Source organism: Canis lupus, chromosome 12 (assembly GCF_048164855.1).
Source record: "Canis lupus baileyi chromosome 12, mCanLup2.hap1, whole genome shotgun sequence".
NCBI lineage: Eukaryota > Metazoa > Chordata > Mammalia > Carnivora > Canidae > Canis > Canis lupus.
The window spans coordinates 44,703,789-44,716,281 of NC_132849.1; the positions used below are offsets into that span (position 1 = coordinate 44,703,789).

At 41.7% G+C, this 12,493-nt stretch overlaps 1 protein-coding gene across 2 annotated transcripts in view; it reads right to left on the bottom strand.

Moving 5' to 3' along the window:
• DRC1 (dynein regulatory complex subunit 1) overlaps positions 1 to 12,493 on the bottom strand; it is a 38,284-nt gene extending 25,791 nt beyond the window's left edge. The window contains exons 1-2 of one of the 2 annotated variants that reach the window (XM_072770766.1): positions 12,208 to 12,493; positions 2,860 to 2,947 (exon numbers count right to left, since the gene is read on the bottom strand). In XM_072770766.1, the coding sequence (XP_072626867.1) occupies positions 2,860 to 2,947; positions 12,208 to 12,362 (243 nt within the window). In that variant the 5' untranslated portion in view covers positions 12,363 to 12,493. Of the gene's footprint in view, positions 1 to 2,837; positions 2,948 to 12,207 lie in introns of both variants that reach the window. The other variant, XM_072770767.1, reaches the window with a different exon arrangement.

Here is a 12,493-nt window from a genome sequence, read left to right on the forward strand (position 1 = left end):
GCCTTAACCCAGATATCCAGGGTACTCCGGACTTTTTTAAATGGCTATAATTTTAGCACTTGTACCAAATGGTTTTACATGCCTAAGGAAGTAAAGCCATTCCTGTCATATTTGAGTAATATTCTGTTTTCTGCTCAGACAATGTGAACATCAGAAATTTCTGAATCAAGTATTTCAAACTCTGAGTAAAACTGAAAATATTACAGTCATCAACACACCAACACAGGAAAAGATAAAACTTCACTTTCAGATGATATGATTATATATGCAAAAAAATAAACACACAAACAAAAGAAACCACAGGACAACTATTAGAATTAACAAGTGCATTTGACAAAGTTGCTGATTATCAAGTCAATATACAAAAACCAATTGTACTTTTGTATATCACAATAAACACTTATAACCTCTACACAAAGTGTGAGACATTGCTGGGCAAAATTAAAGAATACCTAAATAAATGGAGGGATATTTTATACTCATGGATTGTAAATCTCATTGGTAAAAGAGAATCTCTCCTAAATTGATCTATAGGTTCAATTCGACCTCAATTAAAGTTCCAGTAGGGGGTGCCTGGGTGGCTCATGGGTTAAGTGGTTGACTCTTGATTTCAGCTCAGGTCATGATCGCAGGATCTGGGATGGAGCTGGCAACAGGCTCCATGCTCAGCAGGGAGTCTACTTGAAGGTGCTCTCTCTCTCCCTATCCCCCTCCCCTCCACACACCCCCACTCCACTCTCTCTAAATATTAATAGATAGATAGATAGATAGATAGATAGATAGATAGATAGATTTTTAAATCCCAGCAAGCTTTTTGGTGGAAACCGACAAGCTGATTGTAAAGTTTATATGGAAATGCAAAGGGTCAAGGATAGCCAAGGCAATCTTGAAGAACCACAAAATTGAAGGATCTACGCTACCAGATGTCGATACCTGTCATAAGGCCACAGCAACTAAAATAGTATGGAATTGGTGTAAAGTCAGAGAAACAGACCAATAGAACAGAATAGAGAGTCTAGAAACAAATTAACATATGGGATCATTTGATTCACAACAAAGGTTTGTTGCGGTGCAGTGGGGAAAGGATGATCTTTTCAATAAACGGTGCCAGGTCAATTAAAAATCCACATACAAAGCAGTGAATCTTAAGCCTTACCTTTACACCACACACAAAAATCAATTCGAGATAGATTACAGAGCGAAATATAAGTGACAGAACAATAAAGCTTCTAAGAGAAAACTTGGAAGAGTATCTTTATAAAATTGGAGCAAGATTCAATAGGAAACGAATCACCAATTTAAAAATGATTGATCAGGTACAGGGCCAAGGACAGTGGCCCTTCCTGTCCAAGTCTTAGAGTACAACTGGTTATTAATATCTTGATATTGAGGAAGGTAAGCATTTGGTTTGTATATATTTCTTTTCCATGCCAACAATTTATGCATTCTAAATGAAAGGAAGCTTGAAAAGCTCCTATGAAAACAACATTATCTCGTTGGAGCAACCCAATGAGTGCTCCAGATGAACTATGTATCAGAGTTTTCAAGACCACAGCAGTAGAAACTATAACAGTAAGTTTCAGATTATATACGCTATCCTTTTTATCCTACCCAGCAATGCTCAGAGATCATTGACACTTTGAGGAAGTAATCCCAGTACAGACAGATGGCATGATTCGTCTACTTCACAGTGAGCCCCAGATCTGGACCAAGAACACACTGCAGCTCAGTACTTTTTCCACCTCCATAAAGTATCTTGTCCTTGACACAGTACCGTACAGTTTACTCAGGTGTCTCTATATATCTCAATGCTCTATAATGACATTTCAGTAGCTTGAGTATTTTTTTCTCCCTGTAAGTGCACTTCAGTTTCTGCCAGAAATGATCTCTCTCCTCTCTGCTTTTATAAGTCTCACCTATTTTTCCAAGATGCAGCTCAAATCCCACATTCTCCATGTAACCTTCCAGCATCAGGCCCACTTGGGCAGCCCTCACTGCCTATGATATTCATTTAGCAATTAATTAAATGCAGCACTTGGCCAGTTCTGCTGATTGTTTGGAACTGCTGTTCATTCTCTCTCCTGTTCCAAGTCCTTTATTAACATCCTAGGAACCCTGTCGTTGCCACGGGAGAGCAATCAAGGACTTTTTTTTTTTTTTTAGTGTTATTGAGTATAAACTTTGCACTACTCCACAGGTGTATGGAAAGGTTCTCACTCTCACAGAGCTTACCACTCCACTGGGGACACTACAGACACACATATATGAAGTCCTACAAGGGAGAACAGTCTAAAATGAAATGTGTGGCACAGAGAAATATTTGGTGTGTGAATTAAAGGAGCCTGGCTGCAGAGGAATCATGGACTTGAAGTCCTCTCAAGTTGGGACTTGAGATGGTCTTGAAGTATGGGAAGGCAACCTGATGACCAGAGAGGAGAAGAGAAAGGTAGAGGAGAGATGGGAGGAGGGGAAGGGAGAGACTTGGCATTCCAGAGGATCAGAGGCACACACCAGGAAGAGTGGAGCCCCACTGGAAGTGAGTAAGCAGATCAGCCATGCCAGAGCCAAGGCCCAAGGTAGGTATTGATGGGAGAGAAGACTGAAGTTAGGACAGGAACAGGAGACCCTGAATGGGCAACTTAAACCTATGGACTTGATCCAATGAATAGTCGTCCATAGGATGAAATGAAAGCTCACTCCTAGAGAGCTCTCAAAATGGGAAATATTTAAATTTACTTCTGCCTAAAGGCAGGAACATAGAATCTCTCATGAGATTCTTCTGGTCTAAGTACAAAAACTATGACTTCAGACCCAGCTCCCTAGTGTCACAGGCTGACCTGTCTTCCACCCAGCTCATACCAGTCTGCTTTCTTCTTTCTGCTTGGAGCTCTTGCTTTGATCTTCCTCACTCTCTTTCTTCCCATCTAAATATTCTCCAAGCGCTTCCCTGTGATGGAAGAAAGTAGAGAAACTAAAGCTATTTCTAGTATGTAGATTCTATGTTTAGAGTTTCCATAGTACATCACATCATATACAAAAATACATCCCATGTGGATAAAAATTTAAGTATAAAAAACACAATCATAAAAACACTAGAAGTAAATACAAGAGAGAATCTTAGAATAAGACCAAAGCTAGGGGGGAAAAAAAGATTGACTTTACTTCTTAAAATTTAAAACTACTCCTTGAAAGTCAAGGGATAAACTTTTGACAAAATGTTGCCATCTAGAAAATAGAACAGGCTCCTTCAAATCAATACAAAAAAGACAATATCAATTAGGAAAACGGACAAAGGATGTGGACTGGCAATTTACAGAAGAAATACAACAGGCAAATAGACATTTAAAAATACATTTGGGCAGCCCGGGTGGCTCGGTGGTTTAGCGCCACCTTTGGCCTAGGTTGTGATCCTGGGGACCCGGAATCAAGGCCCAAGTCGGGCTCCTGCTGGAGCCTGTTTCTCCCTCTGCCTGTGTCTCTGCCTCTCTCTCAATCTGTGTGTCTCTATGAATAAATAAATAAAATCTTTAAAAATAAATAAAATAAAATAAAATAAAATAAAATAAAAACACATTCAACTTTACATAGAACCTGAGAAATGAAATTGAGAAGCCTATAAGCTATCATTATTCTCTATATCAGACAAGAAAAGATTTAAAAGATTGATAATATCAGGTGTGGGCCAAGTATGGGTGCCCAACTATTCATACCACTCCACAGGTAGGGATGTGAAGTGTAGCAGCCTATCTAAAAGGCAATTCAGCAAGATTTATCACAAACTTAAATATAAATATGTCTCCCCTCCGACCCAACCTTCAGGAATTCTCTGCAGAAAGTACTCAGAGAAGTCTGCACAAGAATGATTATTACAGAGGTGCCTGGGTGGCTCAGTAGTTAAGCATCTGCCTTTGGCTCAGGGCATGATCCTGGGGTCCTGGGATCGTGTCCACATCGGGCTCCCTGCAGGAAGCCTGCCTCTCGCTCTGCCTCTCTGTATGTCTCATGAATAAATAAATAAAATCTTTAAAAAAATGATTATTACAGCACTGACTCTACTAACAGGAACATGGAAACATCTCTATGCACATGTTAATCCCTACTAATACCCACTTGTTTAAGAGCTTATGAGGCAATATAAGAAAATAGTTCATAGCCTATAGAAAGGATGATGTAATATCTAGCAGTATGCAAAGATGTCCACATGGTTAAGTAAAAAGAGCCAGTTGTAGGGCAATATGCAAAGTATAATATTAATGTTCTTTTTTAAATAGGCTTATATACACAAAGGAATTTTTTGGAAGGACATATGCAAACAGATGACAGTAGCTATTTAAGGAAAGGGAACTCTTGTGAGGATTTCTATTCTCCATATTTTTGTATTGCATGAATTTTACAAATAATATGTACATGTGTGTGTTAATCAGAAAATAAGACCAAAGAGGAAGAGGTAAAATAAGGTTCCTGATTATGGGCTTCTTTGGAGGAGGCATGGGGGAATGACCCCACCAACCTCCACACCATTTACAACATGGCAGTCTAATTCTCCCCTCCGGCACACAGTGGCCACAAGGACTCCCAGTACTGCCTTAAGAAAAATGAAACCATCATCTTACGACCTCATCCACAGTGAAACAAGCAGATCTCTTGGTCTCATTCTTTCTTGATTTTTTCTACTACTGACTTCCACTTCTACTCCCTTTGTTCAAAGTTCAGCACAGCTCTACATATTGTTACATCATCTTTGAAATGTGGTGTTGAGTTACCAACACCACCCCCTCCAAATCTAACCAAAAACCCATTTTCTTTCTTGTCATTTCATTCACTTCCCTATTCTTATTGAATCTACTCTTTGCCATTAACTAAGAGAACTAATTGTTCCATTCTACTCAGGTCTTCAGACGTTGCCAGGTTAATGGTTTCCCCACTATCACACAAAATGCACTCATTCTCTTGACTTTCTACTTTGACCACCAATTAAGTACCAACTCTATTTAAATAATCTTCCCAAGTGTTCCACATCCTGGAGCAAAGACCAGTGCTTCAGAAAGAAAAAGAACTCACATTACCTAGTTTTAACTTGAGCCCCATTGCTGCCTTTTACTTATCATTTCTGGCTTTTCTTGCACTGCACTGTCTAATAAAGGTACACATAACCAGAAGTGGCTGATCCAAATCGAAATATCCCGTGAGTATAAAATACAAACTAAATGGATTTTGAAGAATTTGAATGAAAAAAGAAAAATATCTCAAGATGATTTAGACTGATTATAGGTTAAAATAATATTTTTTATATAGTGGGTTAAATAAATGAAGAAATTTAATTTTACTTGTTTTTTTTTTTAAGATTTTAAAGATTTTATTTATTTGTTCATGAGAGACACAGAGAGAGAGAGAGAGAAGCAGAGACACAGGCAGAGGGAGAAGCAGTCTCCATGCAGGAAGCCTGACATGGGACTCGATCCCAGGTCTCCAGCATCATGCCCTGGGCTGAAGGCAGTGCTAAACTACTGATGAACCCAGGCTGCCCTGTTTTGTTCATTTTAATGGGGCTACTAGAAATTTGTTTTGTGTTGCTTTGATTTTTGTTTTGAGATTTGTGTTTTATCAGCTTGGTTCAGTAGAAAATTTTTAATTACATGTGTGGCTCATATTGTATTAAGATTTATTTATTTATTTACTTACTTATTTACTTATTTATTTGAAAGAGAGAGACAGAGAGTATGAGGCTGGGGAGGGGCAAAGAGAGAAGCAGGCTCCCGGCTAAGCAGGAGCCTGATTCGGGTCTCCATCCCAGGACCCTGGGATCATGACCTGAGCAGAAAGCAGAGGCTTAACGGACTGAGTCACCCAGGTGCCCCTCATACTGGCTTTCTATTGTTCAACCCTGACCTAGCATATTCCCCAAAGGAGTCATCCCCAAAAAGACCTCTCTGTCCTCACGTTTGGGCTGAGTCCCTCTTTCAGGAAACTGTTTCCTCGGGGCTCCCAAAATTTTGGTCTCAATGGAGCTGCCATCTTCCTGAACACCCCGCCTCCTGACCAATCAAAGTCCCTTCTCAGCATTTAAAAAATCGGCACTTCATTGATTGTTTGGCTAGGTTTTGTGTTCTGGGTTGGAAATCATTTTCCTTCAGAACTTTGAGAGCATTGCCGCATTTGAGAGCACTGTCTTCTACCTGCCAGGGTTGCTATTTCAAAACCCTGACGTCATTCGGTTTCTTAATCCTTCCTTTGTATGTGAGTTGTTGAAACTTGTAGGCTCCTTCTCTTGGCTCTCAATGCTCTTGAAGCCGCTGCCTCAGCCCCTCCAGCCAATTTAGGAGTCTTCCTAAATGTATGTTTGTTTTAGCAAGCACTTCCAGCCTGCATGATTGATTAACTAAACCTTTCTTTGTGTGTCTATAGATTATGCATTGCACTGTTTCTTAGAAAGACCCTGGACCAAACCCTCTTGCACAATCCCCCACTCTCATGCCCGGCACCAATGCACAACCTCCAAGCACTGAGCACACGGATACCAGATACTGTCTGCAGCTGGCACCCTTGAGTCTTCAGACAATCAACAAATATTAAAGACCAGTGTGCTCCCCTTTTACTGGTTAACTGCCAGAAAGTTCCTCTAAAAATCTTCAGCCAGGCAGAAACATTGAGGAGTCGGTTTCTGGGACAAGTGTTCACCTTCTCCCCAGGTGGCCAGCCCCCTGAATAAAGCTCATCTTCCTTTCCAGTTGAAACTCCTCTCTTGAGCATTGTTGGCCTTTAGAGTGAAGGGCAGCCACACTTGGGGTTTTCAGTAACACTCTGAACTTTCTCAATGGTGTGCCCACGACTGGGTCTGCTTTCACCCACTGGGCTGAACATTTTCAGCCAGGTGCTTGACCCAAGCCGGAAACTTATGAACTTCAGTGCTCATCAATTTCCTTGACTACTTCCAGTGATCATTGCCTCCCCTCTGTTTGTTCTGCCCTTTCTTTATGGATCCAGAAAGGAGAGACTAGGTCTCCTGGACTAGTCCTCTAATTTTTAAAAATCTTCTTCTCTCTCAGTTTCTGATTTTTTTCCCCTATATCCTTTTTTTTAAAAAAAATATTTATTTATGCATGAGAGACACAGAGAGAGAGAGAGAGGCAGAGACACAGGCAGAGGGAGAAGCAAGCTCCTGCAGGGAGCCTGATGTGGGACTTAATCCCAGGACACTGGGATCACAGGAACACGACCTGAGCCGAAGGCAGATGCTCAACCACCAAGCCACCCAAACATCCCTCTTTTTGTTCTATATTCCATGACCTTTATTCCCTAACCCTTCTAGAGTTTTCCATTTCTATCCTATTGTTTAATTTCCAAGAGCTCTATTTTGTTCTTGCAACACCCCTTTTAATAGCATCCTTCTCTTGTTCCTCGGTTGCAATATCATGTCTTTTTTTCTCTGAAGATCGTCTGAATGACAGTCTTTTTGTTGTATTACTGTTGTCTTTTCTCCTACATAGTATCAAGTTCCTCTAAGTTGCTTTTTTCTGTGTTTTTACCTTGATGTCTACCTTTCATGATAAAGATTTTCCTCTGACATCTAGAAATCCTTGGCTACCTTGTCACCACAAGACAGAAAAGCTGAAGGAAGCTTGTAACTTGACAACAGTGAACTTTAGTCCAGGACTATCTACTTGGTCCACCTGGTGGGCAAATCTGGATGTCACTGCCTGCAAGTCCCTCCGTGAGGGCTGGTCCGCTTTTCCAGAGAGACTTCAATCTCCTGCCTGTGTTGTGAAGCTCCAGCCTGCCCATATCCCAAAGAGGGGAGAGGGACTGCACGGTCTCAGCTGCAGTGTGTACAGGGTCACAGAATCCTTGCTCTTAGTACTGTGCTCTTGCCTCATCTCTGTCCAGCGTCCCTCAAAACGTAGATCCTCCAGTCTCCTTCCTCCAAACCTCCAGTCTTTTGCGCAAGGTCGAAAAGAGGTTCCTGGCATCCAATGATTTTTTTTCTAAACTATTTCCCTGATTTTGGTCCCCTTCCTCGCCTCTACCTCTACTTGAACCTGAAGCTTCCGATTTCCTGGTCTTTTGAGGATTTACTGCAGGGTAAATCAAGAGGGCTTTCAGCTTTCCTCACTACTAGTTTATATTTCCATAGCCTTGAATCTGTGAAACCATTTGCCATCTGTTCTTATGCTTCCCAGCTTCCAAAATATTGTTGCTGTTGAGTTCCTTCTGTTTTGCTTGACTTTGTGGATTTATGTCTTTTTTATTTAATCCCTTTAAATGTCATGCTAATGGGGTTTTGATAGAGATCCAAGATAAATGTATATGCTCCATCTGCCATCCTTACTCCGGAGTCCCATCTCTCAGGAATTTCAAACTTCAACTGAGACAGTAGAGACTGTGATTTTCAGGAGCTGTAGCCTATCAATACTGGTCTCTTATTTTTATATTACATTTGATTCTATTAATAGCTTCTTCCCTAAAACTATACCTCGATGGCACCCTGAAGCCCAAGGAATTAGGGCTGTGGGCACCAGAGGCAATCAAGGAGTCTACAGCTAATTTCAAAATGACATAGTGGACTAAAATATGTCTGCTTTTTATTACCAACCTGTGTCAGCAACAATACAAGGTCAGTGATAAAACCCTCCTTTCTGAAAAATCTTCCATTAATCTAAGTTCTAAACAATTTCTGCAGTTACTGTTGATTTTTAAATAACATGTATGGGGGGCGCCTGGCTGGCTCAGGCAGGAAAGCAAGCGACTCTTGATCTCAGGGTTGTAATCTTGAGCCCTGCATTAGGTGTAGAGATTACTTTTTTTTTAAATCATATATATGTATATATTTATTTATTTATTTATTTATTTAGTGTGTATACACACACACACACACACACACACACATATATAGACTTCAGTATAGAACCTTTCTATATATTATCTTTTAACTAATGAGGTTCATTCAGAGAACAAGGAGAATACAGTTGGCTGTGTGCATGTGTTTTGAGAGGACATTAGAGATGGTTCCAAATGGTCCCAGCTCACTTAGGCACAGCGCACATCCCCAACCCCCAAGAGGGATCTGACATAAACAACAGCCCAGCTATTGAAAACATGAAGAAGCTGAACTTGGGTTAGTTCAGTTCTGTCATTCTGCATGCATTCATTCTCTAAACCTCGAGGAATTCTTTTGGAAACACTTCTTCATGTTTTTCTTCCTCCCCCTCCTCCAAATAGTTTAATGTAATTAAAAGGTATTGATCCATTTGTTTTCTTGTTTCAAATCAGAAATTTTACTTTTATTTTTAAATTTTTTTCACTGTCCTGGTTATATAAACAAAGTTCAATCAAAGAAAACATTCACTGTCTGCTTTCCTTTTCAGGCTTTTTTTTTTTTAATCCCCTGCTCCAGGTGTTAAACTCATTAGGTACACCACTGCACCTCACATATTCGTTTTCTCACCAGCACCACCAGCCATTCCATGTGGTCTTTATGTCATGGAGACAACCCTTTGTCAGCGATTCCTTTTCTGTTTCTAATTCCTTTTCTGAGCTCTCTTCTCATCTCTTTTTATCCTTTTTTCCAGAGTAAATTCAATCCATTCCCATGGTTTTAAATACAATCATAATGCTGTTGACCTCTCTAATCTAGAATTGTCTTCTGAGTTGAAGACCCATGTCCAAATGCCTAATGGACATCTTGGTTTTAAAGTCTTCCAAAATCCAATTTCACTGAATATGTCCAAAGCCAAACTCTTGATTTCCAAATCCTCCTGACTCACTTCCCCCATCACCATCTTTATCATTTCAATGCAAGGCACTACCATCTACTCAGCTGTTCAAGCCATTCTTGCTTTTTCCCTGTCTTTGACTAGCATATCTAAAATCAGTAAATCCAGTCAGTTTAAGCTGTAAAGCATTTCTTGACTACATCTGCTTTCTCTCCAAACCCACCAGACCAACTTCATCCCTCACAGAACCAATGCAACTGCTTCCTAACTGTCCTCTTCAATTATACTTCTGGCTTCTGCAAACCAATCCCTCAGACAGCAATCAGAGTGATCTTAACATACTTAGAAATTTGAGAAATTCCCACATTAAGTTGTTGGTGAGTGGGTAAGAGTTATCATGGGAGGGAAGGCCAAGTGGACATCTTTAAAACTGTACCTGAATACATAAAAACAATCACAAAGTGGGGGCTAGGGAGTGGGGATGGTGGAAATTAGTATCACCCTTAAGGATCTCAAGGATACAGGAGTGGTGGTCCCCCCCCCCCCCATCATGTTTCCATTTAGTTCACGGGTCTGGTCCCTGCAAAAACTGGTTGCATCTGAGAATATGATTATCAATACTGCAAGCTCAACCAAGTAGTAGGCCTCATTGCTGTTGCCATGTAAATGTGGTATCTTTGCTGGAGCAGTGTAGAGTGGTCTTATGTACATACAAGGTGGCTGCTGATTGGGTCAAATGTATTATTTTCTACCTAAATCAGGAAAAAGAATCAGAAGTTCACATTTACATGGAACAGACAATAATATATACACATATAATTCTCACACTCACAGCGTCATGTTGATTCTCCTGATCTCTGTCAAAACATAGACTGAATAAATCAGGACCATTTGGATACCCCAGAGAACATCACGTTGATCCACTACATCAAGATTGACCTGAGAGCTAGATATGACCCATCTGTTTTTGTAGGGCTCATAAGAAAAGAATGATTTTTACACTTTTTAATGATTAAAAAAAAAAAAGGAACAGATCAATAGGAAGAGCACAAAGGATTTTTAAGGCAATGAAACTATTCCATATGATACTATAATGGTGGACACATATCACTATATATTTGTCAAAATCCATAGAACACCAAGAGTGAATCATAATGTAAACTATGAACTTAGGGTGATGATGTGTCAATGGAGTTTCATCATTTGTTTTGTTTTGTTTTTTTTTTAAGATTTTATTTATTTATTCATGGGAGACAGAGGGAGAGAGGCAGAGACACAGGCAGAGGGAGAAGCAGGCTCCATGCAGGGAGCCCGACGGGAGACTCAATCCCGGGTCTCCAGGATCATGCCCCGGGTCGAAGTCAGTGCCAAACTGCTGAGCCACCCAGGCTGCCCGAGTTTCATCATTTGTAACAAATGTACCATTCTGGAGGATGTTGATAGTGGGACAGGCTGTGTATGCATGGGGGCAGGTGGTATATGGGAAATCTCTGTACTTTCCACTCAATTTCGCTGTGAATCTAAAATTTCTCTTAAAAAATGAATTCAGAAAAGAAGATCAAAATCTGAAGAAAATTTTGTGACACATGAACATTATATGACATTCAAATTTCAACGTCTTTAAGTGAAGTTTTTTTTTTTTTTTAATTTACTTATGATAGTCACACACAGAGAGAGAGAGGCTCAGAGACATAGGCAGAGGGAGAAGCAGGCTCCATGCACCGGGAGCCCGACGTGGGATTCGATCCCGGGTCTCCAAGATCACACCCTGGGCCAAAGGCAGGCGCTAAACCACTGTGCCACCCAGGGATCCCTTAAAGTGAAGTTTTATTGGAACACAGCCATACCACTCTGTGATCTAATGGCCAGCAAACAAGAAGTCACCATCTTGGTAGGATAGGTGACCCTGGCTAGCAGGACAGGGTACAAGTGCTCTTACACAGTGAGGGTGTTCAGGAATTCAGAAGATCATGCAGGTGCCTCTTAGAATCCTCTTGTGACAGCCCACTGTGCCTATGAGTAGACAGGTGCAACAACCCTGTCCTGAGAAGGGTATGATTATCAGGCACAGACCCTTCAGGAATGAGGGTTTGTGTCATACAACCAGATAAGCTACTGAGACCAGCAGAAGTGACAGCTGAGGTCCACTCCAGAAATGCTTGTGGAAGGCAGGCAGGTGGGGATGGGAAGGAGGAAAGAAAGACCTCTGAGAGGAGGTCACGGATGGCCTGTGTCTGCAGTCCATTGCTCGCAGTGCATGGCACAGCAGGCTTTCAATAAATTTTTAAAAACTTCCTGCTGCAGAGACTATTATTTCCGTCTTTGACTCCACAAGTGTATTGAATGTGTTCATATCCCATACTTTGGTTGAACCTTCCGGAAGAAGTTTTTCCTAGCTCACCGCCTATCTTTGCGCTCACACGTGGGCCCCGCCCGCCCCGGGAAGGCGCCCGCCTGGTCCCCGCCTCCGCTGCCGACCGCCCGGACCCCCGCTCACCGCCTCCGGGCTTCCAGTCGCGCCGCGATGCGGAGGCGCCGGGCCTGGATCCGCTCCTGAGGGTTGTCAGAGTATATGGACGGCCCGAGAATCGGGGTGGACAAGTCTTCCTCCTCCTTCTCCTCCAGAACCCCCAGAGATCCCGGCGGATTCATGGCAGGTGCCTCCCGCCCCAGGCCCGCGGCGCCTGGACCACCGCCGGACCACGGCCCCGTTGCTAGCAACAAGTCGTCGCCAGGGAAAAGCAGGCACCTGACCCGCAGCTGGAGCGCGCGCGAACAGCTCC